The sequence below is a fragment of the Falco punctatus genome (genome assembly GCF_963210335.1).
Source record: "Falco punctatus genome assembly, chromosome: 4".
Taxonomy (NCBI): Eukaryota; Metazoa; Chordata; class Aves; order Falconiformes; family Falconidae; genus Falco; species Falco punctatus.
The window spans coordinates 13,006,813-13,033,497 of NC_137583.1; the positions used below are offsets into that span (position 1 = coordinate 13,006,813).

Below are 26,685 nucleotides of genomic sequence, written 5' to 3' on the forward strand. Positions count from 1 at the left end.
ATTAAAGCTAATATGATGGTGATTGAGAGTATAGAATAACATTTTTCTCCTTTCCTGGACTAATAACACTGCAAGTATGTCAGCCTATAAACTTCTACCCTTTGCAAAAGCTGATTAGAAAACTGGAAGACTGATACAGCCAGAGTATCAGTATTCAAAGCAACAGTTTTCATCTTTCAAAGTTCATAGCATGCGTTAGTGACATGAGTAACCTGGGCTGAATGCACTCAGAAAGCAGAGCTGCAAGAAAATAAACTATTACAGTTATGCACATAGTACTTCAGACAGCTTTTATGAAATGGGGAGGTTGATATGATCACACAGTCTGCCTGCCTGCCAGTGCATCTATTTCTATGATCCATTCCCCACAATAGCTTTGGAAGGCACCATCCAGTTTCAAAAAAAATTGTCAGAGCAACTGAACTCTCAGTGATGCTCCAATGAATGGGAAAGATCCTTGGAGACAACTAGAGCTATCACAGTAATCAGGAGAAGCAGATGAAGGGAGACGTCATAAAAATAAATTCCGTAATGTTTTTGAAGTACCCGATTATTGCAGCAATGACCACTGTGGAAAAGCCCATAGAGGCCCAAATACTTTTGTATCTAGGGATCAGTATATATTGAGTGATACAGCATCACATATAGAACATTGAGGATAAAATGAAATACTGAGGATAAAGCAAAAGAGAGATGTGCGAGAGAAATCTCCTGGATCTCAGTCTTTCTCCCACTGTACCAATACATTTATATGTATTCATATAAATACATGTCATAAACTAATCAGGCTTTGGCTGAAAACTGGCTAGGTTTCCTAATTGATGGCATGAATCTCATGTAAGCCTCTGTTTCTCACACCTTGCTTTCAAGCTCTGACCACCTGGATTGCCAGCTCCAAATCTAGAAAGCTGAAGTATTTTTCTCCTCAGATGCCTCCTAGTAGTTAGATACCCTAAAGCTTCCAATGGCATTAATCCAGTGGCAATCAAAGTACTGTCATCAGGGTCCTGAAGACACTAAAAGGACTTTAACAGCCCTGACCAGCCCCACCTGGGACTCCTGCCCATGCTCTCTGTCCGTTGGCCTGAGAGCTCCATTAAAGCTCAGCCCTGGGCTGCTGCTCCTTGTCTAAGCTATAGGATGTGCTGTCTGTATCCCTGCCTCTGGCCCTGCTTCCTGGGTGGACCCCGAGCCTATGCTGTAGTAGCTTCCCTCCTGGTGGACCCCCAACACCATGTGGTGTTGTTGGTTTCTCATTCTGCCTCCTGGATGGACTTTGAACCCATGTTGTGAGCTTGTTTCTGGGCCTGTCTCTTGCTGCTCCTGAATTCCCCCTGGTCTATCCTCTTGGTGTCAATGGGCTGTGGTACCACCTCCCTGCGCTGCCCACTCTGCTCAGGATGGTGCCCCCTCTGTAAGGGCACAGCCTGTGCTGTGGTAACATTCAGCTTAGAGCTCCTCAACCTTTAAAGAGCAACTGCTCCTTGCTGTTCTGTGATAATTAATCATCATTACCTCCTTGCAACTCTCACCCTGCTTTCTAGGGCGTACAAAAATATCAGTGTGGTTCCCCTAAACCTGTACTTCTCTGACTATTTCCTCTACTCTGGCAAGATCAACTTCATGTTCCTGTGAGATCCATTGTATCCTGAAGTCTTGCATTTAGTATAGAGCAAATCTTCTAGTATTCTGGACCCACACTTTAGAGTTGTGAACTTATTTCAGCGGTGAACTATAAGCCAGTGACATGCCTGTTCTTTGTGTTGGTGTTAAGTGTGACCCTCACATTCTCCCTTCCCTAAGCAGATATCCCATTTCTTATTTTATCTGACGGCCTCCTGTATTTTTTTTCCTGGACTTGGGTCTCTCCTATCGCTTCCTCTCTAACAGAACAAATTGTCTTGTTACTTTCAGCCACCCGACCTACCCTTATTACATGCTTAAGTGTAACAGGCCTTCTCCACAGCTCGGTTTCTCCTGCATTAACCAGTTTTTCTGCGATGACCACACACTTTTCTCGTGTGTGTTCTGCTTGAGTTGTTTGTCTCTGCTCTCTTGTCCTATCCAACTCCTTTCTGTACTTTGTCACCTCATGTTGCACTTTCTTCCTTAGCTGCTTTCACCTGCACATGCTAAGAGATTAGTCTCTGTGGAAAAAAAAAAAATCTTCCATGAGATACTCATCCACAGATAACGTGTGGCAGACTTGCTTTCTCTTCCGTTATCCTTTACCTTTGCCACAATACCCATCAATTCTCTTTTTCTTGTTCTTGAACGTATATAAAAAATTAGTCTTCAGACCTAACACTTTCTAAAAAATGCTCCACTCTTTACTCCTGGCTGCTCAGTGGCTCTCCTGGCTGCTTGGCTTTTCAACCCTTTTGTCTAAGCTAGTCATCCTTCCACATATATCTGGTAAGCCGTTCAATAGCAGGGATCACAGGCAGGAAGCTTCCTTTACGCCTCCGTCCTGCTCACAACATGCCATTCCTAGGCAGCCTCCACAACCTACAGTTTGCAATGAACCAGCGGGCAGTGAGGAAACCGACACATCTACTTGCCTCCAAAGAACAACTGGATTCTTCCTTTCTCACTGAATTTTCCTCTTTACTTTCTGAATAATTGTTCATGAGTGTTCACACCATCTGTGCTGTGCACTGTAAGCACAGGGTCCTTTGGAATAATGAATATTTGATCATGCCATTCAAGGTTAAGACAAGATTGCATGGTTTAATGCTGCCATTTCCCAACTGTATAATCTTGGCATTTTTTTAATGTAATTTTTTAAAACAGTGAATGCACAGTTTGTGTATATGTCTAACACCCCAACAGGCCAAGGTACAAATTTGCATTGAAATACATTAGCATTTTCCTAAGAAGTGAATGGAGTCAAGATTTTGGTTCGATATGGTTTGGAATGAGTTGTAAAGTTCAGACAGTCTGGAGTTTGGAGACGTGAAAATCTATGGTTCTAGGTCAGGCTCATTTTACCTCTTCTTATTCCTGCTCCTCTTCTCTGTTCTATGGCTTCTGAAAATCAGTCACTGTGTCCATGGGGGGAACTTATAAGCCTGAAGAGCCAAACCCAAACAGGGAGAAGCCCGACACTGTTGCTTATTAGTATTTTTGCCTTTGTCTCTGTAATTTGTCATCCTTTTTAGCGCTTTGAACATGGATGACTTTCTGGTACAAAGGTCTGGAGAGGCATCACATAATGTGCTACATGCTGTATCCTCCTGAGGTTTACTGGTGCTGAGCTCTAACAGAAATGCATACCCTGAAGTCTGTGCTCAGTCTTCCGTGAGGAGGCAGCCAACCGCTCTGTGCGGCAGCAAATCTGCCAGCTGGCCATAGAGGGGCGATGGCATCAGCTGCAGCCTATCCCCTTTGCTAGCTCCATGACATATCTGGTCTGGGAGGATTAGAAACCAGGGGAGCGGGGAGCAAATTGCTGCAGGGAGATGAGTTTGGGGGCAGGGGAGCACATTCACGCAACTGCTCTTTTGAACATTTCTCTCTTGATCCCAAGCTACCTGCTACGTGAGATGGGGGAAGGGAGGGCTGCAGAGGGAGAGCCGGACTTTCAGTAAAGACTGTGGAGAAACATAACTCACATTAGCAGTGAGATTAAAGGATTAGATTCAATTCACACCCCAGTCAAAATGAAATTTCAGCCTCTGCTTTTTGTGTGACATGCAGTGGGCCAGAGCTGTGGCAGTGGCTGCAGAGCTTAGTGACCTCAACAGTGCAGAGGGCTCCGGTCCCTGATTCCTGTGCATTTCCTGCTCTAAGACAAGTGTCTCCTTGCACGTGAAATACGTACCACTAGCAGCTTCTCTTGTGATGAGTGTAGAACACGACCTATAGTACTTTTCCCTTTCTCCCACTCCCTGTGCTGAAAATTCCCTCCAATAACTTCTCTAGGAAACACTTTCTCTGAGGCATTGCAAACAGATACTGGAATCCTATTTCTTAACTAAAAACAATCAAACAAAAAACCAAAACCCAACAACCAAACAAACCCAAACCCCAAGCCCACAACATAAAAAGCCTCCTGTAAAGCATTTCTTGGATGTGGCTTGATATTCCAGAATCTTGTACACCAGATCACAGTCTGTAGTGGAACTGGTGATTATACTCCTGGTGCCTGAAATTACTTGAGAACAGAACCAGTTTCAATAGTAACTTTGTTTGAAGGCTGGACTAGTTCAGTTTCCAAGGTCAGGTTTCTGGTATGAATACATGATTCCAAAACTCACATATATTAGAATATTTCTATGATTAAAAATCAATATTGTATTCCAATGAAGGCAGGTAAGTACAGAGGAAGCAAATTCTTTTTTCTAATAATTTTTCAAGGAAATAGTCACAGAGAGAATTCTACTATTCAGCCAGTTTCAGCCAAGACTTTTTACACTTCTTTGTTTCCCCTTGAATATTTTGTAAACTGTTGTTTCCTAGCTTAGGTGGGTTTATGTGCTTAGTGCTTGCAGATCAGCCCTATTCTTCAGCCATGACAGCTTTTGCTCATTGTCTGTTGAACATCTTCCAATTTCTCATTTATCTGGTAACAAGATGTGCAAAACTGAACACAGCATTGCAGGTACAATTTCCTATCCACTTAGTTACGGTGCTCTTGGTTACACAGCCCAAAATGTTACTGAGCTTTTTCTGCTTACCTATTTCATATATATACATATATATATATATATATATATATACACACATATATATATTTATTCATATGGCAGCCCATGGCAAGAGGGATTGGAACTAGGTGATCTTTTAGGTCCCTTCCAACCCCAACCATTCTGTGACTCTATATGTAAGTTTGTAGGTTGGTGCCTACTGTACCTAAGTCTCCTGAAACATCAGTGCTTTCCTCCCACAAAATGCGTTGTTTGGATTGTTTTTCTGTGGGTATACTGGTTGGTATTTTTCCAGCTTTAATGGTTTTTGCTACATTTTAAATTGTGCTAGGAGGTTCAGGGTTACTTGCTTTTTCTCTAACGATTTATAATTTAGTAATTCATGGTGATTTCATTGCCCTATATTTACTCTCTCTTCCAGACCACTGTTAATGTCAAATACAACAGGGTCCAGCATCCTCTGTTAGACCGTGCGCTCCTGTGAGTCAGCTCTAGCCAAGAGTGTACTGGGGACTCCGTGGAGGGGACTGCCTGCCCAGGCTCTTTGCATGCTCTTGCCCTCAACTTGTAAATTAAAATAAGTTGTGTTAGCTTACCCAATTCAGCCTAGAGGCTGTTCATCAGTGTAGTAGTAAAATCACCAGCTGGAGAGTTAAAAAGAAATTGTTGCCACATGCATTTAAACTGGAAGATAGAGGAAAAAGCTAGTTCATTAGTGACTGTGTGGAGAGATAAAGATACACATTCAAGCTCCAGGCAGGCTCTCTGGGTTTCCTTAGAGTGTCAGGCAGCTCTGTGGGAGTTGTGCAGGTGTCTCACCTCCTCATGAGGATGTTGGGCAGTCCACTGTGTTCTTGCTTGTAGCCATTTGAAGGTATTCTCTTTCCCCTGACAGGTCCACGAGAAGTGTGTGTGTAGACACAACACAGCAGGGGACCACTGTGAGAAATGTGCACCGCTATACAACGATCAGCCTTGGAAGCCAGGAGATGGAAAAACAGGGGCGCCAAATGAATGCAGAAGTAAGTGGGAGGGAGTTTACTGATCCAGGCTGTCAGGATGAGCACTCACCGTGCCAGCAGGCAAAGTTCCCCTACAAAGAAGTCTTCCCCTAACAAGACTTCTGTCAATTTACACTAATGGTGCCATTACAGAAACTGGGGATAAGTTGCTGGTCACTGAAGGAAAACTTCAGTATGCATGTTGTTTTACTGCAGCTGACCCATTGTGGCTATTGGGAAGTGGAATTTACAAGGCAGAAATCTGTTCTTCATGCAGCTATGTCCCCTCATATTTTGGCATGCCAGGGTTTTGTACAGGACGTTTGTACAGGGTTTTGTACTGGTACCATCAGATCAGTTTGTCTTATTGTCAGAATACCACACAGTTCACAGCCACCCAAGCTTCTCAGACTCCGCTGGGACTCTTACTCTGTGTTGCAACTTCTAGTTTTTATGAAAATCAAGGATTGCAGGCAGGTGAAATGTGTTACATTCAATAGTGTTGCCGTGTCTATTGTAAAAGCCTGAAATGTATTCTGTTTCCCACCAGAGTGTCGCTGTCACAACCACGCTGACAGCTGCCATTTTGATCTGAGTGTTTGGCTGGCATCAGGAAAGCGCAGTGGTGGAGTCTGCGACAACTGCAAGCATAACACAGAGGGACATCGATGCCAAAGGTGCAAACCGGGCTATTACCGAGATAGAGGGAAACCCATGTCTTCTGCAGAGGTCTGCAAACGTAAGTGACTACTGTTACGTGTGGTAAAGACGAATGGTGGAAGAATCATTAAAAGATGATTAAAAGCAAGAAATCAATAACTCCTATAGAAGTAACTTATGAGTATTACTGTCCTTTCTTTGCATCCTTTTCCTAAACTGCAGTTTTCTGTTGAAAGATCATCACCTTGATTTTCTGTGTCTATTTCTCCCTCTAGCATCCCACTTTGTTGTTGTTGTGATAACTGCTACAGTTCTTCAAATGCATTGCATTCTGGGGAAAGGTATATTCTTCTTGTGCTTGCATTTAAAATAACGTGGTTCCTTTCTTCTTGAGGCACATTTTATTTAGCTGGGTTTTTTCTGCATCTCTTAAGACTGTGCCTATGTGTAAGCTACTGTTAAATTCCATTTGACTGTGCAACATCTGTGCATGTAAATATATACCATAATGGCTGCAGGAGGTGTAGGAAGCACGGGACCATGCATATGCACTTGGGAACAAATAGCTCAGAGCTCACTCAGACTAATCTCTTGATTCTACAGCTGTATTATGGGGTGCTCTGTCCAAATTAATTGCCTCATTAACACTTCAGCAGGATGTGTTAGGAAGTAACTCAGGCATAGAGGCACTAATGGTTGTACGCAGAGGGTGTACAACCTCTGGATCAAGGTAGTTTGCACCTAGCTAGTCTGGAACACAGCCCAAATCTCCCTTACTTAGTATAAACATTTCCTGAGTATCCTGCCAGGCTTCACACATCTGATTCCATCTGGCATCTATTTGGGAGGTTGCTATTTCCAACAATATACATCATTTCATGCCGCCCTTTGGATAGTTTTACTTCCCCATAGCTCAGACATCAGTTACCAGCACAGAGAACTTCACCCTCTGTCATCTCTATTCATGCCCACTGGCATCGTGTGTTTTTGAAGCTTTCTTGACCCTTTGATGTTCTCCATCAACATTTCTCGTAAACACCCAGGTTACAGATAGTTCTCCCTCTAGAACTGTATGGCCTATGATATTGCTTAAACTTTCTGTGCACAACACATCCTATGTTTCTGCTCATTTGTATTCCTTCCACTGGATCTTAGTGCCAGCACAGACTGCTTCCACATGACTCCTTCTTTTTGATTTCACAATGTTCATCACAGAACACTGATTAGCAGACAGGGCTGGGGGTGAGCTTAGCTAACTCACCCTGTATCCCATAGTGTTCTATGGTAGCCCCTTTCTAGTCCTGCTTCTACTCTGAGCAGATTTGCTACAGGGAAATATTGTAATGAGAATAAGTTTTTGTGCCAGAAGCTTAGTTTTCGGTCTCATAGTACCTGAAAGAATCTGTGTATGAACTCTTGTATTTAACAGCACGGTGATGGTGTAGTACCTAATATCATGTGTAATATTAGATAACCACTAAAGTCAAGGAGCACCGGAGAGCAGTGAAGAGGAAAAAACATTGTTTGAAAATACAGCCTATCTGTGTGGAAACCCTAGAACAGTCTGCCTGGATGAAATCGGACCTTGACCCTACCTCTGCCTCTTTTGTCTGGTCTGGTTACAGGCCCCTCAGTACCCCTTGCCAATATTCTGCATAGCTAAAGAAAAACTGTTCAGAAATTTACCTTGTTGAAAGAGCTTTATTCCTACTGTGCCAGTCAAGCACAATAATGTTCTTTTCACCTGGGAGCACGCTGCTGCTAGCAGAAGGCCCCCAAATGCAATCGTTTCCACTCTGACTTGCACGCTTAGACCTAGATAGATGCCACCCCACTTTAGCCACCTGAAAATGAGTCTTTTCTAGGCTCCCTGTACAGTCAGTGGAGAAACAGGGGGACCTCTAGGGAATGATTTATTGCAGTCTAACGTAGATGCCCGAGATAGACGAGCTGAATTGCCTTCTAGAGGGTATCTATTTCTCTTCCTTGACTTCAGAGGTATTCTGGACCGCTAGCCTACACTAGAGTTTCTGTTGGTTGAGATGGATCTAACAAGTTTGATTCAGCATTATTGCACATCGGTAAGCATGGCCCTACCTGTGCATGATTCAAGTCAAAGGGACTTTCGCACACAGGTAAAGGTGTGCGTGAACGCTTGCCATATCAAGATACAAGGAAAAGGGTAGCGCGTTTCACTCTAGAGACCCTCAGCTTCTACAGCAGACTGAAGTGTGCGTGATATTTGTACCTGTGTGGGAATAGAAGGGACAGAGTTAAGAGAAACCTGGGAGGGAGTGGCTAATCTGTGCCTTTTTTATTTAAGGTGAGGAGAAGTCCCACAATGACATTTGACGAAATGCCTCACTAGGGTAGTGTTTTGTACGATGAAAGAACTGACCCCCAAACATGTCCCCATGTGGTTTGCGGGCAGTGTGTAAGTGTGCACACCATGTTATGCTGTATCTCTGCAGAGAATTTTCAGGGAATGTTTCACTACTTTGGTTATTATCAGTGAGAGCAAACCCAGAAATACCAGTGCAGACAGGCAGAGTTGTTTTGGTTAGAACAGACTCAGTTTACAGAGGGAAGAATTCACCTCCAGGACTATCACCAGCTCCTTATGCCTGGAGCTGGTATTAAACTGAAAGGATGAAGATGGACGCCCACTTCTCTATCCTTCAGGTTGCAAAACTTGCATTGCTATTACACTTAATCTGGTGTGGTCTAAGTAAATTGTTCAGGTTGTGTGACCCTAAAAACAGCTCTGGTGACTCAGTAAAAAACAGTTACTGTTTTGAGTACTGCTCATACATAAGAAATTAGACAATCAGACCATCAGGTACATTTCTCGCATACCTCAACCTGTGATCATAAATTGAAGAGCTGCCACTTCTGGATTAACATGTTTGTGAGGATTTAAATGGACCAACTCCAAGGCATCATCTCACTTTGAGGAAGCCATGCAAACAGTGCCAGACTAACACTAAAAGAGAAACCCACCTGGGCAAATGCTGAAAAGCAGTAATACACTGCAAACAGCAAACGGAATGGATGATTTTGGTGGGAGCAACCTGGTCCTCAGCTTCCCATTTTGAACTCAGAGAAAAAAACAAAAACCCTCAATGGGAGATCAAAACTTGACCCTTATGTACAGTAGATACTGAGCTGGGAAAGGAAATCTGATGAAAAAGCTGAATGAAATGCTGTGCTAATCCCTTTGAGAAAGCACGCTTGAAGAGTGCTCTGCCATCCAGAGCAAAGTCTAGGTTCAGCTGTGACATCCCCCTCAGGCTCCCAGAAAGCTAACAGGACACTGCCCAGGCCCAGAAAGAGTCTTTAAGCATTAGTCATAATAATGAACAGCATTCTCTCTTAATCACTGCTAGGAAAAAAAAGTTGTGTAACAATTGGATGTCCTGGCACTATCCAAACCACCCTTTGCTGACCCTCCAATGTGAGACTGCAAAGACATTCCCCTGAAAAAAAAAATCTGTTGAAATTTGACATGTAAGTGTGAATCTGCTATTCCTTTTTGCCTGCAAAGGTAACCTGCCTCTGATCCCTCTGCTTCTCCTGTTCCTAGCAGCTGGGGATGAACGAGAGCCAAGTCATGTGCAGAGCTTTGTTTTGACACTGCTTAGTAGTTCTATATTTAAAAAAAAAGGAAGGCATTAAAAGAGCCCCAGAGCAAGGCACACACCTGCCTGTTATTGGGGATGACAACACAGGATTAAGTAGTTTGGATATAGACTTGTATGGGAGCTTTGACTCGGAAGCCTAATTGTTTCCTAACCAATGGTTAGAAAAGCTGCTGTATCCTTGGCTCTTTCCTGTGGCTTATTTGGAGGCTTAAGGGATCCTTCTGAAATGGCACCATCTTTTGTACTCACCCTCTGCTTAGCTTAAAAAATAATGCAGGCATGTAGACCCATTAAAAGGGTCTCCAGGAAAACAAGCTTTTTTACTCTAAGCACAAGGGTTGAAAATTAAAATGTGCCCAGATGCACATGCACACACACACACATGCACACACACTCTGAAAAGCTCTGCTTCTCATCCTTTTATTTCTGAGCAGAGGGAGTGAACTTTTAATTGTAATATCACAAAGGCCTGATCACATCTTGGTTCAAAGTCTGTCTTAATCAGCCCTGACCACACACACAGCTGTCTATCTTATTTCCTTCATTTAAGAAACATCACTCACTGAGTCAATCCCCACATCTGACATGCTTTAAAAATTGCCTTGATTTGGTCATATGTTCCAAAGATGCACAAGTATATATTTCGGATTCAAAAGGCTTTGTTTGATTTTTCATTTTGCCTGTCTTTCATCAAATAGCCAGTCTGCTCATAGCTTTATCTTATACAGTATTATTAGACAGAAGTTCAAGGCAAGACACCTCAAAGTCCACCAAATTACTTGGAGGACTTATATTTTCCTGTAAGTTGGGACCATATTGCTACAACCAATATTATATTTTACATCTGTGTCTAATTACATGGGAAAGACAGCTGTGCTGAACGCAGACAGATTTACCAAGGACTTCAGTGGAGACTGCTCTATGAATTATTCATTTTTCATTATTCCTTGACTTCTCCTTTTTACAGTAGTTTCTGACAAAACAAACTTAGTGTAGGAGTGAGACTAAAAGGCAAGAGGATGCTTTGTGATGCTTCATGACTGATAGCAAATTCTAAAGTACAATGACGAAATTTTTCATTACACTGCTGTCCAAGGGAGAGCCCAAATAAACCAGCCATCTCTGAGCCAGAACTGTCTGCACACCGTCCCTAACATAATTGATGATGCCTTTGACAAACAAGGCCATTGTCACGTCGGCTGGTGTTTTGTTAGACAGGGAGGCAGATGGAGAGAAAACTAGGGTTTGCCAAGAGAAAAGAAGCAAAAATCAGCAGGGAAAGATGCTGTGTTGTCAAATGCTGGGAAATGTAAAAGGGTGAGGTTTTGGAAACTTGCTTTTATGTTTCTTTAATTGTGAGGCTTATCTGCAAATCTGTGGTACTATTAAACAGATAAAACCCAGTCATCAACAGCTGCCCCTCCAGCATGTGACATGTGGGCTCTTATTTTGGGAGTTACCTTAGATGCACAACTGGGATTTTGGCTGTAATAGTCTGGAAGCCAGACAATGTACACACCCAAGCTGAAATGCTAAACAAACACAGACTGAGTAAAGCATTCGCAAGCCACTTGTATAACTCATCTGAAAGTGTTGTACTTGTATTGCTTTCTGATCAACCAGAAGCTGTCCCATTTTCTAATCGTGGAATATGCCCCCCAGGTCATTTGGGAACATTAGTTTTCCTGAACAGTAGCCCCAAAATGGAAGGAAAAAAAAAAAAAAAAAGGCACTTTTTTCCTACCTCCTCATCACCTTCTGTCAATGCTGTCTGTCATTGTCCTGTAACAGTTCCCCTTAGGGATAGGATGGGAGAAGGTCTCATCTTCCTGAATCAGTTGGTGATAGGTAATCTAATGATGCTAATGATTTACCCATCTGTTATGTGACCTTAACTGACAAAGCCTGAAAACCAGAAATACGATGGAAATAAAGACAGACAGACAGACCCAGAAGTTGCAGAAATAGAAGAAATCTACAGTGAAAACTCCACAGGTAGATCCTACATACAGAGATATCACAGTGAAATCAGAAACCTGGATTCAAGCCAACCCAGCTGTTGGCAACCTCTTACTTCTTGTGGCTCAGACCTGTCTGCAAGTAAAGGAAGCATGTGTTTCCCCTCCTTATCCCCAAATCTATGACGTCCATTTTTTCCAGTGACGGACAGAAGTGTCTCCTCTTTTAGGGTGATGTAGTCAGCTCTGCAAAATTCTGGTCAACAATAATTCAAGTTGAGCAGCAACAAATCAGAACTTGCCTTTGAAACTGTCAGTGCTAATGAGCACTTCATTGTTACACCTGCTCTCCAGACCTGACAGCAAAATCCCTGGGTTTGCTCCCAAAGTCAAGACTGCTTTGTGGCAAACAGGCAAGCCTGCTGCCATCCGCCAACCAGCTCATTGTGTTGAGTACATTGCCCATGACAGCACGCTTATTTTCAGTCCTTAGGCTATTGTGCTAGTGTCCCTTGAAAACAACGGACTGAGATCTTTCTACAGCAGAGTGTAAAAATATTATTAAAAATACTGGCATAAAGAACACAGGGCATGGTGGAAAAAATAACTATAGTAAGCAGATCATAAGAGAAATGTCTCCTAAACAAAATTGCTCACCCTTTTTCTTGTACTATTTTCAAAAGATACTTTATTTTCTTGAGCATCAAATATGAGGTTGCAGATGAAAGTGAATCTATCCCTGCTACACTTAACAGCCTTTATAGTCACATACTTGCCCCCTCCCCTTGGAAAATGATGTGTGGAATCAGAGTGTTCATTTGGTCTCTTATCTGTGAGCTCATGAAGAAAACTAGTTTCATTAGAAGCAATGATGGGCAAACTTCAAAAGCTTTGGCGATCATGTTTGGTTCAGATAAGCATCCAAAAGGCTGGCTCCCAATCCAGGCTATCTAAACACCTTGGGTGTCCAGCATTTAACTGAAAATCTCTGTTAAAGCAGGTCTTAGCCACAAGATTTTTATTTCTGCCCTCTTCCAGATGGGTGAAGTAGTGACACATTTCCTTTTCAGTCTCTGCTACAACCAAAAGCCAGGGCATGCTGCTTTGTTAATACAAAAAAGAGATGATATATGAAGGCCTGGAGTTCAGCTCAGTTCTCATTTTCATCAAACTTGTTTGAATACTAGAAATGAGTGGGTATGTTTATTGCTTTCATTTTACCTCTGCAGAGCTGTTGGTGTAAGGCTTGACCATGTCTGCTAGCCTCCACCCTGACGGAGAGGAGACAACTGTGTTGGCTTTGCACCACTACCTGTATACTACTTTCCACCTCTTTCCCTGATGCTGTCACACTGGGAATGCGCTGTGGTGTGGGATTATGAATTTATTGTCTGTGAAGGCAGAGTTGCCCACAGAAGCTGTAATTGTCTGTTTTACTGCCAAGTTGCCTTGAGTTGCTACACTGGTGTTAAATGGGCAATAGCATTAGAAAGATCTGGGGATTTTTCCTTCTGCTTACTCATCTCCAGCTACATGTAAAATAAGTTTAGTGAGTTTAGAGATCTTCTCTCATTCTGTCTGCCTTCCTTGTAAAAAATCTGCTCATGTATTTGTACAAAAAATTTTATCAGCTTCCTTACACATTTACAGTACTGCATGGTAAGACCTGTCCTTTACAACTTGCATTGAAAGAAATTTGTGGACTTTTTGGAGGCAGAAATTGAAAAGATGTTTCAGATCATCTGAACCACCTGCATAAGCTGCATCTAGCCCCAGAGGAAACAGCAGTTTTGTGATCTCTGTGTTCCACGGTAAAGACAACATAGGCAACAGCTATCATTTTTTTACCTTGTTCATGCTAGTGAATTTTTTTGCAAAACACTTTAAAATGGAATCACCTGTAAGCCCCTTTGAAAATAAACACACAGTGGAGGCTTTCTGCTACCACTTCAAAACCCTGTATGATCAAGATTTGTGTAGTTAGAAGAACTAACTTTCACACATTTCCCAGTGGTACTTGTTTTGCTGTACTTAATGAGTAAAAAAGGAACAAAAGTAATACTGCAAATGTAGGCTGACAATGCAATGTTTACCAGTTCTGACTTAAAAATACCGAGCGTAAGGAAGAGGGCACGAGTTTATCAGCCTTGCAAAAATGTCACTTAACGAGATGAACCCTGGGCACATAACCTCAGTCACCTCTTACCGTATCTCCATAGCTTGCACCTGCCAGCCAATGGGTTCAGCCAACGCAACTTTCAGCAGAAGCTGGCGATGCCACCCCAAGACAGGATTCTGCTACTGCAAGCCGGGTGTGGCGGGCCCCAACTGCGATAGATGTCTCATGGGCTACTGGGGCTTTGGAGAAAATGGCTGTCGCCCTTGTGACTGTGCCAGAGACTGCGACCAGCATACCGGAAACTGTGTCAATGGGTAAAGAAGCCCTCCTTTGGGTTCGCTTTGAGATGGGATTCTGTGAAATGAAACAAAGATTAACTGAAATACTGCGGCAGTTGTTGGAGGATGCTGGAGGGTGCACAATCATTTGAAAAGGTGGCTGTAGATCATAAAAGGTTTCTTGGATTCCATTTGGTGGCTGGCACACTTTTAAGTTCATTATATTATCCAAGGCAATCTTGAAATTATGACTTTTTGCAATAATAATAGGCAACTCCACAACCCTGTGGAAAGTACGTACAGCATCTTTAAACACACCTGTTTGCCCTGGAAATAGATGGAAGAATCTGGAGAGCTTGCCTCTCATCTGTGCCCAGGGTAAAATGAATTACAAGGTCTCCTTCTTGTCTCTAGAGAGCAGGCATCTGCATCCCAAACATGCACGAGTCAGTACAGAAATCCTATGATTTGCTGAGCAACTGTAGTTTTATGGGTCCTGCAGGTGTCCTCAGTTCCTAGTGACGTCAAGTGGTCACTAACTTTGAGTTACTTAATTCAGTAAAAACAAACAAAAGCAAAAAAGGCCTAATACATAGTTACTTTAAAAAACGCTGTCAGCACTGGTTAAGGCCTAAATAAAAGCCTAGCTCTTGTGATCTCTCTATACGGCATGAAGTCTTGCTCTTAATTTGCACTCCCAACCTGAAGAGAGCAAGCTCATGTCTGGATACAGCCACACACTACAAACACCTGCCTCCCACCCATCTCATGTCCTAACCAAGTCTTCTGGTTTATGTGTCCCCCCAGCTATGAAAACGAGCCATTCTTTAACATCCCCATCGGGGGACGAATCCCTGACCTTGTGCAAATGCCGAGCAACGAGAGTGAAGAGGAGTGGAAATGGAATGACCACGAGCAGGGATTTTCTGCACTGAGGCACCCAGGTACAGCCCAGAGCCTGGGAACGTTTAGTCACTTCCCTCAATGCCAGTTCTTTCTTCTCTCCACCCCGACTTAAATTCCCCCACACTTCTCTAGCTTGTCCGTCCCCCATCTGCTGGCAACATCTGCTAACCTGAACTATATAGGTTATCATTACACTTACATTGTTATTTTCCAAACCAACTCTACTATCCAACTTCGGTTTTGGAAATTGGTAAGTCATGCATAAGATTGTATGGAAAACACACTCTCCTTTTGTTGTCGTAATTGCGGTCATAATGCTTATGATTTTATACAGCTCCTTCTTATACGTTCAATTGCTGTTCAGAACTTCAGATGCTATTTGTAAAAATATCGTGCCAGCCATAACTGAAATGCACCACCCCCGGGGGTGGAATGCAAGTGATTTTGAGAGTAAGATACTCCTCATGGCACAGCAGCTCAGGAGAGAAAGTGAAGTATACTGTATCCAGCTGAAGTTAAAATGTAAGTAGGCTTACAGAATGAGGTGGAGCCTTTAATACTTAAACAGTTCTCAGTTTATGCCATGTATGAAGGTCAGCACTTACCAGCATCACCATCTTTGTAAGACCCAGAGGTAACAGTCCATACCTTGAGTTTCCTGAGAGGGCTGTTACCCGAACACCAGCAAGGATCAGCATTTCTTAGCTTATGGGATTGAACAAGGGTATTATTACTTACATGATTTACACCTGGATCTGATTCTTACAAATCTCTTTATTAGTATCAGTTTATTAACTGTACAATAGACCCCATGAGGGCTGCATTTTACTTGACAGTACTGATCAGATTTCAGAACAATTATTGTGTCATCTAACAAGAACCAGATTTGCAAATAACTGAGATCACTCTCAAACTTACTCTTAAAATCCATCCAGATTATGGGAGATACATTCATATAACTTTATAACTGAGTATCATTTGCTTTTCTTTTCCCTCTCATGTCCTGGCTCTTCTCCAACTCTTTGTGTTCGGCGGTTCACCTGCTAGAAAAGTGTGTGTGCAAAGAAAAGGTGCTTGGAAGCGTCACTGACTTCTGCCAAATGAAATATGCTTATGGTAAGTGGGTAACATGCCCTCAAGGTATGATAATTTCACAATGTTCTTTCTATACATGTTATTAGCTGACAGCTATGAAAAATGACAGGACTGCCTAAGTCATGAAATAAGAGGTAGGGTTTCTTCTGCATTTTTTGTCTAGTGACATGCCCAACTTCTGATCAGGACTGATCAGGCAACCAGATGTTGGGCTGCAAAACAAAAATTATTTTTCTGGTTTGTTGTGCAATCATGGAATTCTAGCCATGTGACATGCCTGCAGTCTGATGGGAAGCTTCCTGACTTCCTTCCTGTAGAGCAGACAGTCCCTTCCCCCAGGACAACGTTTTTGAAAGGCCAGTGTTAAAGCTCAACACAAGTTGTCAAACTGCAAAATATAAAGCCTAGAATCAGTGTACTTAAAATCAGGCTGTTAGCTGATCTGTTTTTTCCACCCTTCCTATGCATACGTACACGTGCTTTCCTATGATTTCCAAGCATTTGACATCAGTCCATTAAGAAGTAGTTGCTAAATAACATGGTGAAAGGTCCAGTCAACCACTTCGATAGAAATATCTAGGCTTTTCTTCTTTAAATTTATTTAGAAGAACCATGACTTAAGTGGACAAGCATTGGAATACACTTTCTGTACAAATGCAGTGTTTTTGCATGTCTCTTTTCAAGGTGTTAGAATTCTACCTTTTAGCAGCATAAAACAAAGTTCATGTAAAAATTCATCATTTCTCCCTATCTCGGGATGTTTTCTGGCAGTGATAAAAGCAAGAATCCTATCGGCTCACGACAAAGGGAGCCACGCAGAAGTTGTTGTGAAAGTGAAGAAGGTCCTGAAATCAGGCAAAGTGAAAATTGCTCGGAGCAACAGAAGCATTTACCCAGAATCCTGGACCAACAGGGGATGTACATGTCCCATTCTCAATCCTGGTAAGGACAAAATGCTTACCAGCTCTCTTCCTTCCCCTGCACACAGCAGTGACAATTAGTTACGAACGTTAGCCATGGCTGCTTAACACTTCCCATCAGTCACCAAACAGGGAGTCAATTGACAGCTGCAGTAAAAAACATTTCTTTATCAGAGAACAGTGTTACCAAAAATCCCAAACCTCCTGGAAATGTTTTACCTTCAGTGACTCTGTCTGATCTTCCAGAGTATTTGTGGCTAGATGAATGTTTGTGAGAGGGGTAAAAACCAATCCCTATATTTTTATGTCCAAAGAGTTTTCTTATGTATTCTCACATCATGCTTTACTTCTTTTTGGAAAACCTAGAAATTATGATGTAAATCTGGGAAAGTGGAGGGTATCTAACTTCTTCTATGCCTTTGTAATTGTTTCAAATAATGAAAAGTCTTTCTTCTTTCTCCTACTATAAATTCTAGTGCGTTCAATGGTTTGTTTCATCAAAGCCTAAAGCTGACAACTTGCAGCATATTGGAAACCAATCATGGGTGGAGAACATAAACCCAAATTAATTTAATTTCAAAGCAAGTAAGACAGGAAAAATCTTTAATAATTAGAAAAATAATCTTTTAAGTAAAGCCCCTCTTTTTACAACCAGTTGAGGATAGGTCTCTACGTTTGCTCCCTAACCACATTATATAAGAACGATCCATGTTTGTTTACTTTTAATTATGGGAATCTCCCTGAACCAGTGGAGCAGGGAAGCAGGGTGGTAGAAAGCAGTAACTTTCTCCCCAGCTCTGCTGCAGGCAGAAACACCACACTATAGACTGCAAAGGTCCATACTTGTGCTGAGTAATGTTATCAGTGGCCGAGCAGATACATTCCTCAATTCAGCTTTCCCTATTCCTGCCTTTCCTGCAATAAAACAGCGGACCACAGAGAGAAATATGTTTCCTTGCACAACAGCTAAAATCTCTGGGTAAATCTTGGAATCCTGCAAATTTGAGCCCGAACTCTGTTTTTTTCAAGTGGAATCACAGAATCATTCAGGTTGGAAAAGACCTTCAAGCTCATCAAGTCCAACTCCAACCTAACATTGCAAAGTCTTCTACTAAACCATGTCCCTAAGTGCCCAAGTATAGTAGATACTAGGTGTCTGACAGATTTTGATTACTCACAGCTTTTCATCATATCACTGTAAATTCCAAACCTTTGGGACTACGTCCTGGGATTAAATCCCAGGAAAACAAAGCCTTTGGGTGTCATTAGGGTGACTGGTAGTGTATGCTGAGGATCATGCTTCATTATTCAACCATACACCACAGAAAATGGTGACTTATCGTTGTAAAAGCAGCACCTGATAGAAAAATTGCCCCATTTTTTCCCTCTGAATAGATTAAAAATGTATTCACTAAGTGAAAGAAATTCCTTGTGCTTCACTTAAAATGTAACCCTAACCTTTAAGATAAGTTCTCAGTTGAAATCAGCCACATACAAGAGACAGCTGTTTTAGGAAACATTGTCAAATCAAACCCTCTATGAATTTTTCCTTTATGGCAAAATGACCTGTACTGTTTCAGAAACAAATTTTGTCTTCCATTATCTGTATCAAGCGAAAGACTGTAACTGAACTTGCACTGAAGTGTAATATGGACCCCGAGTTTTCTTTTTGGGGGTAGCTGTTGAATTTGCACATAAAATTTTGGCTTAATGTAGTCCAAATGAACAAGGTGTTTTCCTTTAACTCCAGTGCACAGTTGTGCATAATTATTTATCAGTGCTCTGTATGAAACTGTGGGAGCTCTGAATCAGACGTGAATAAAACATATGATGAGAATACATCTGATCCCATACAGATATTTGAAGAGCTAAAATATCACAGGACATTTTTCTCCTTTATACCTCTCTAGCTTTACTCTGCATCTCTTTAGAAACATACAGCTGAAGACATACAGCTCAAATGTAGATGCTAGAGGTACAGAGGTTATGCCATTGCCTCTTGATATAAATTAAAGCTATGGAAAGGTCTCAACCATTGCAGTTCTGCAGATGTCAGTGTATTACTTGGCTAAACCCTTACCCTAAGACCACAGTATGCCTTGACTCGTGATGGAAACTTTATACTTTTTTTGCTCTTGGGGCTTTACCCTCCTTTCTATACAAGCATTAGCAGTTACTTCTGAGCACACAGCTTTCAAGGAGGGCAGTAGTGACAGAAGGGCACAAAGACGTAAGTAGCAGCCACTAGATCCCTGCACAACTGCGTACTGAACCTCACACATAACTTGCCCTGGATGCCTGTTTCTCTAAATTCTGACCAATGAGGGCATTTTACTTACTACAGTTAATACAAAGAGTGCTTATTCATCTAAGGCAATGACATGACTTAATCCATAGTACTTGTTTCTTGTCTCCACGACACTTTTTTGCTCACAGACCTCTTTTATGAGGCCCTGCATTTTAAGGTTATAATCTAGGAAGTTTGGCTTACTATTTTCATATATAATACCGCCTTCCACATCAGACCGAATTCTGCTAACTCATCATACCTATACAAGCCAGGAGTAATGCTGCTGAAGCACAAGGAGTTACAATGGTTTAAAAAGGTCACACAGATTAGACTCAAACCTGGCCATACGCACATGGAGGTGTTGGAATTTGTAAGTGGTAAGGCCACTGGAACCAAATCAATTTGTAGTTGTAATTCCTGAGCATAATCATATGACAACGTTTAACCTGTGTGCCCAGGAGTCAGCACTGACAATATGCATGTGCAAGTATGTAGACCTGTAAGATGGCACATGCATAAACTGGATGAAGCTGGCTAAGGTGCTACATGTCAGATCCTCATGAAATAGAGAAAAACACATTTAGTTCTGTTTTCTTCTATTTACTGACTGAAGATTTTTAATCTCTTTTCAAACTAGGTACTGACTATCTTATAGCAGGCCAGGAGGACTCTAGAACCAGCAAACTCCTTGTGAACATGAACAGTCTGGTGAAACCCTGGAAAGCATATTTGGGAAAACAAGTATCAGATATTCTTCGAACTGGATGCAAATAATTTCTGCTTCAGAAGTTACAGTGCTGAACTTTGCCTTTTAGTAACATTGCAGTGAAAGGTGTAGTTAGTTCACACATTTCCATTCAACATGCTCCTAGCTGAAGTGATGAAAGCAGACTTACCATCCTTTTTCCTTTCATGTGCTTAGACAAGAAAATTTGGACACGACTACTTTTTTCAAAAAAATGCACAGTCTTCTCATAAAAATAACTAGTGCATCACACATAGGTTACATGTCAATTCTTAATTTGAGCCTGACTCGACACACCCAGAGAATCACTTTACAAGGCAAAACTAAAGATATGGATTAGCATTTCCATACTTCAGGTCAGAGTCTGATATCAATATGTATAAGCTGCTTACATAATGCATTCATTACTTGGGTGTAGTTTTCTTATAAGTGACCAACCACTAAAGGCAGCAATTTCTTTCAGTTTTACAAGTGGCACAATACTAAACAAGCATGTCAAATAATATTTATTTAAAAGAACTCAGATTGTCATAATTGTAGTCTGATGTTAAAGCAAATTAACAGGTTGCTTTGTAGAAGGCAGTATTATCCCATTGCTGAACAGAGACAAACTAATGTGGATTCTCTTGGGACAAGGTCCTTTATAGACGTACATTGCTATCATCAATGCTTAGCACCGAGGTCTGCTGCAGAAGCCATCTTGGCTCGAACTTGATTCCAAATCCAGCCCTTGCTCTCTATGGTCATTTTGCTCTTTGCCGTAGTACTTTAGTCTGTAAGACCCCAAAGGTTTCACAGTGATTACCACTAAAAAGGCTTAATGCTAGGAGAGTGCCAAAACGTGGGGAACTGGCAGCTGCTCTGATGTTGAGATTGTAACACTGCAAAAGCTATAAGGCAGAAGCAGGAGGAGGTAAATGGATTGGATGGACTGTGTATTAAATGAGGTAGCTATAGATCCTGAGGCAGCAACCTGGCTATTTGTACTGTGCTCAAGACCACTGGCATTTGATTGCACTTAGCGCTTTCACTCTGCTTTATGTCTCTTGGTTACACTTCAGGTTAAGACTCTGAATCTCAGCTTCCTCCCATTGGGTCTGAGGATATTTTTTCCCTCCACAGAAGTATATGAGTGCTAACATCTGCACTCTAGGTAAAAATAATTCTGCTCTGCAAAAGCATTTTTTTCTAAATCAGTTTTATCCTACCCTATAGTAATTAAGAGGTAGCTACTTAAACCATTCCCTAATACAGTATTTTGAAGGAAATTTTAGTTGAAGACCTGCATCACCTGTTTAAGGACTCACAATCAAATGAAGCTTGTTGGAGCACATTCCCTCTTTTAAGAAAAGCAGAAATTATAATGAATCAGTCTATTCTTTCAGAGGATTAAAGAGAAAAAGCATGCATACATGCTACTTTTGCATATTTCTATTCCGTGTCTGTAATTTTTTTAATGCGCTCAGGAAAGAGGAAATATCATTTAGCACTGTTTGACTGGCGCATGGAGTAGCTAGAAAGACTTAATACTAATGCAGGAAGATGGAAGTCCCAATCTACAGCTTAGCCTTAGGCCATCAGTTTGTTCTCTTTATCACTGGGAACCTGAAAAAAACCAGCTTCTTTCATTCTGTTTGTTGCTGTTTTCCTTATAACTTCATATTGGTTGCAGAGCAGAAAATCCTCAGCTCATCTGGAAATAGATGACAGGCAGATATTTACAAAATAAACCCCCCACTTTTTTCCCCAACAGTGCATAAACAGTGTTTCTTCCTCCCCTCCCCCCTTTTCAGAAAGTCTCCCCTCTTCCATTGCCATTGCTTTGCCTCTTTCACTTCATTATTTATTTGTTACCACCTAAAGTGGTATCCAACAATGTGGCATCTCCGACAAGCCACTTAATTAATGCAATAAAACACTTTTTAACCGAGGAATTTGGCTTAATTTGAGATGTCAGCTTACAGAAATTAACAGCATAGCAACTGCTTTCTTTACTGTCTCCAGAAATAGTCTCACAACAAAAAGATTGATTAGTTCTTTTTCAAATATCAATAAAAATGAAGATGTGTGCATGAGTTTACAGTGTTCTCAAAGGGCCTCTCAGAATAAATGAAAATCAAATGTAGGTTTAGAACCAAGCTAAGCAACATGCTTTTCAACGGAGGCCATTTTACCTGCAGGGGATCTTACTGAATGATTATTATACTCCATTTTGGTTCATAGTCAGTACCATATTAAAGCAAACTCCCATGTTCTACTTTTTGTGCCAGATTGGTGATTTTGTGGGGGAGGATAAACATCTGCATATTTCCTTCCTGTGGATGAAATTTATTTTTTAACATGGTCATCTACAAGCATTTTTAGCTACTACTAGTAGAAATACTATTTGGAATAAGAATATTGATACCCTAGTGTGTTCTCCTGGGGACTACCACAATACAGTGATTAATGACTACCAAATGCAAAGGTATCTGAAATGTGTGATATATTGATGACTTCAGAAAAAAAGTGTAAAGCAAGTGGAGTGCAGGAATCCAAAAATATTCAGCTAATTTCATCTCTCCTCCTAACTTCCCATTGTTTTTCAATCTCATAATTTACTTGCTGATACCTCTATAGCTAAGTCTACTTCATTCTCTCCATAAGTTAGAAACATTGCACATTTTGTTCCAACTACTAGCTTGTATTTAATGGTTTTGGTCTACAGAGTATCAGGTATTCTGTAAGCATGGAATTTAATTGGAAAGTGAAAAATGAAAGCACAATAGGGCAAGTCAACACAGAAAGTTGATGGTCTCACTATTTCTGCTGATCAGGTACCTCTGAGTTCAAAGAGAAGAAAAATAAAAGAATAAAGTTCCAACTCACACAAAGCTACCATGCGCAATCTCTTTGTTCTACAGCGCTACGCTCCAGGTAGCCTGTCTGAAAACAAGTATCTAAATAGAAATGAACTGAATAGATCAAGTTTGAACAGCTTTGGATTAAAGAAGAGATAAGAAAGCTGAGACTGATCACCAGGAGATTTTGGAAAGAAACAAAGTCATTTTCTTGTGTACTGGTACCTGAAATGAAGATGAGCATGAAGCAGTGCAAGATGACAACAGTCGTCCTAGTAGAAGCTGTTACATATTCCTCAACACAAGCAAACAAGTCCATACATAATAAATTAAAAGAACTACCATAGAAGGTATGGTACTCCTGTACCAAAAAAGGCATTGTTTTGTAGGCCTGTGTACAATATCACATACCTTATCATCCTCTCTGTGATCGAGTATTCTTTGTATTACTGTGCCACCTAAGACACAAGCATGGAAAAAGGGATGTATTTGCCCAATACAGATGTGGCTGGACAGCTTCTTCTAGAACGTCTAAAATGGGACCTGTCTTTAAAACGGCCACATGAACAATCCTACAGCATCCAAACAGACAAGACATCTCACAAGCAGTAGCAACTACATACCAAAAAGTAGCAACGATGTACCACTTTGAAATGCTGAATAAGGATGAAATAAAAGCCTTTACTCACAAGAAAGCAAGTCTGGAAGGCTATGGAAAATTTATAACAGAGCAGGTAATACTTTGAAGCAGAAGCACAGGTAACCTTTCACAGCAGCACACTCTGGATTGCTGAAGGTCAAAGCAGCTCTCAACAGCTGTGCAGCATGTGTACCCCTGAATACACGATCATTCTGGCAACCTGGACCCTTAAAGCATCAAAGCAGTTGGATAAATGGCCTTTGTGAGTGCTGAGCCCAAACTCCACTGTAACAACATATTGCTACTAATGCTTATCCAGCTTCTACTCTCAGCAAGCAGCTAAGGAGGAAAAACGTACCTGTGCACAGCCTTTGTGCTCTGCTCTTCTGAGAGTGGCTCACTGCTATAAAGAATAAGTTTTCTCTGTAGCATTTACCATGTCTCATATTTTTTCCATGCTTCTTGATGTAACCTTAATTTGATCTAATTCACATGATGTGCTTCCTCAAGTCCCCCAAACCTGGAAAAGTTAGTGTGCTATCTGTTACGTGTTGTAGCACTTTTTTTTTTTTTTTTGTACTTAACTTCAATTAAAAATACTCAAGACACTTATATTGATGTGAGGTTTGGGATCTATTTTTAAAATTTTAAACCATGCAATCCTCAAACCACATGCACATTAGTTCTTCTGAAGTTAATAAGCCACAAACATTCCACCCATCAGGTTCTTGCTTTGATAGCGTTAGCACTGAGTCAGGCAAATGGAGAAAAGCATTTAGCTAATAAGGCAACCACGATACATGTTATTTTTCTAGCAAGCAGCTTACCAAAGCACATTTGGTATGAGAACTTGTACAGGTTAAAAACACAAACCAGGTACAGTTAATTTATGTAAGTGGCATGTTAATTCAGTAACTGATCAAAACCCAATCCTTCAAAAATCTTACATGTAGGTATTTGCATGTGCTTAATTCCCATAAGACATACATACATGAAGTTTTACTGGTCTGAGATCTAAAAGAACAAAAAACTAAAACCAAAAAAGCACAATACTTCACAGGTTCTAAACCCGCTCCTTTACACAGAGTTGATTTGTGGGATGCAAGGCATGAAAATAGAAACACATGACAGGTAGGCAGAAGATGCTCTACTTATAAATGCTCAGAACTTAGGCAGATAGAAGTCTGCTCTTGTCGGGCTCCATATTTAAAATCAAGTCAGTGTGTTACAAAGACTTACCCTTGCAACTCTACATTACAGTTGCACTTACTCTTCAGGGTACTGTACAATTTCTTACCTTACCTGTAAACTGCTGGGAAAACTGTACCTCTAAGACCCAGTCTTCATTCTTCACATATTAATGACAATAAATTTTGCCATCATTCTTTCTTCTTCTGGCTTAGTGATATACCACTTTCATATGCACAGGTCTGAGTTTTAAAACAGAATTTTGATACAGGAGGCTGTCCCTGTTTTTGTAGTTTAACTTCAGCTGGCATCTAAGCACCACACAGCAGCTCATTCACTGCCCCCCACCCCTCTCAGCAGGATGCAGAAAAGAATTGGGAAAAATGTAAAACTCGAGGGTTGAGATAAGAATGATTTAACAATTGAAACAGAATAATAATAGCAGCAACACCACCACTACCACCTACACAACTGTAATGAAAAGGGGAGAGAAAAGAGAAAGTCCATAAAAGAAGGTTTGAAGGGAAAAACCACAGCCATCCAAGTGATGCACAATACAATTGCCCACCACCTGCTGAACAATGCCCAGCCAGTCCCTGAGCAGGGATCAGCAGGCCCGGCCAATTCCCCCCACTTGATATACTCAGTATAATTTTCTATGGTATGGAATATCCCTTTGGCTAGTTCAGGTCAGCTGTCCTGGCTGTGTCCCCTCCCAATTTCTTGTGCCTCTCCAGCCCTCTCGCTGGCAGGCCCTAAGAAACTGAAAAGTCCCTGACTTAGTATAAACATTACTTAACAACAACCGAAAAGAACCGTGTGGTATCAACATTATTCTCATACTAAATCCAAAACACAGCATTGCATCAGCTAAGAAGAAAATTAACTCTATCCCAGTTGAAAGCAGGACACCTATATATTGCTACTAGGTAGTAGCTTTGTGTCAGGGGTAGTGCTTTCATGACAAGTAACACAGACCAGCGTACAGTACAAGTTTTGCTAGCCCAGATTCTCAGGCCCTTGTAAAAAACAAAAAAAACCCAAACCCTACTATCTTACTGTTTCATGCCCTGAGAACCTCATGCTCTAGTTATGAATTCACCGCCAAATTACCTAGTTTGACATTTTAAATAACTTCACACGGATCCATGAACCATATTAGGTACTATCTTGCATTAGCAGAAAAGAATTATAACATACTTTTAACTGGTGTTAAAAGTCTGTGCTGCACTTCACTCTTCCTCTACTGGGTGGGTCTTCTCTCCAGTATTCAGTATCACTAACAATACAAACAGGGGTTAAAAGCAGGTGAGAAACAACTGCAGTCAGGCTGGTGCTGTGGAACGAAATGAAGTTATGTCCAATGAATAGGGCTGATTAAGAATAAGTAACAAACTGCTGGGAGCTTCTCTACATTGTCCCACACTAACACCACTAGAATTTTAATGAGAAGTAAAACAAGAGTCTAAGCAGCGTATAATATCCTTTTTTCTTCCCTAGGAATAAGAAATAGGTTCTACCTATTTAGGTAACAACTTTGCTCAAAGAGATTAATTGACATGTGATCAGATAAGTGCCTTAGATGAACTGGAGACATTGCTGTAAGGTTTAACAAGGACATTCTCAGTAAGAACTGCATAGGATATAGATCTTGTTTCCAGCACAGCCCTGCCAGATCCCCAGATCTAAGGATCCCTAGAATGAACTGCAAGATAAACATCTCCCTCTAGACACTGCTAAGTACATTCCTGTCGC

The 26,685-nt window shown here is 41.2% G+C and overlaps 1 protein-coding gene across 1 annotated transcript in view; it reads left to right on the forward strand.

Annotated features, from left to right (window-relative positions):
- The window catches only part of LOC308063109 (netrin-4-like), a 55,193-nt gene extending 30,839 nt beyond the window's left edge, over positions 1–24,354 (forward strand). The window contains exons 4-10 of the mRNA XM_080385657.1: positions 5,545–5,671; positions 6,201–6,389; positions 14,129–14,342; positions 15,114–15,250; positions 16,260–16,328; positions 17,079–17,249; positions 20,155–24,354. Coding sequence (XP_080241783.1) covers positions 5,545–5,671; positions 6,201–6,389; positions 14,129–14,342; positions 15,114–15,250; positions 16,260–16,328; positions 17,079–17,249; positions 20,155–20,291 — 1,044 coding nt within the window. The 3' untranslated portion in view covers positions 20,292–24,354. The remainder of the gene's footprint in view (positions 1–5,544; positions 5,672–6,200; positions 6,390–14,128; positions 14,343–15,113; positions 15,251–16,259; positions 16,329–17,078; positions 17,250–20,154) is intronic.
- The last annotated feature ends 2,331 nt before the right edge of the window (positions 24,355–26,685 follow it).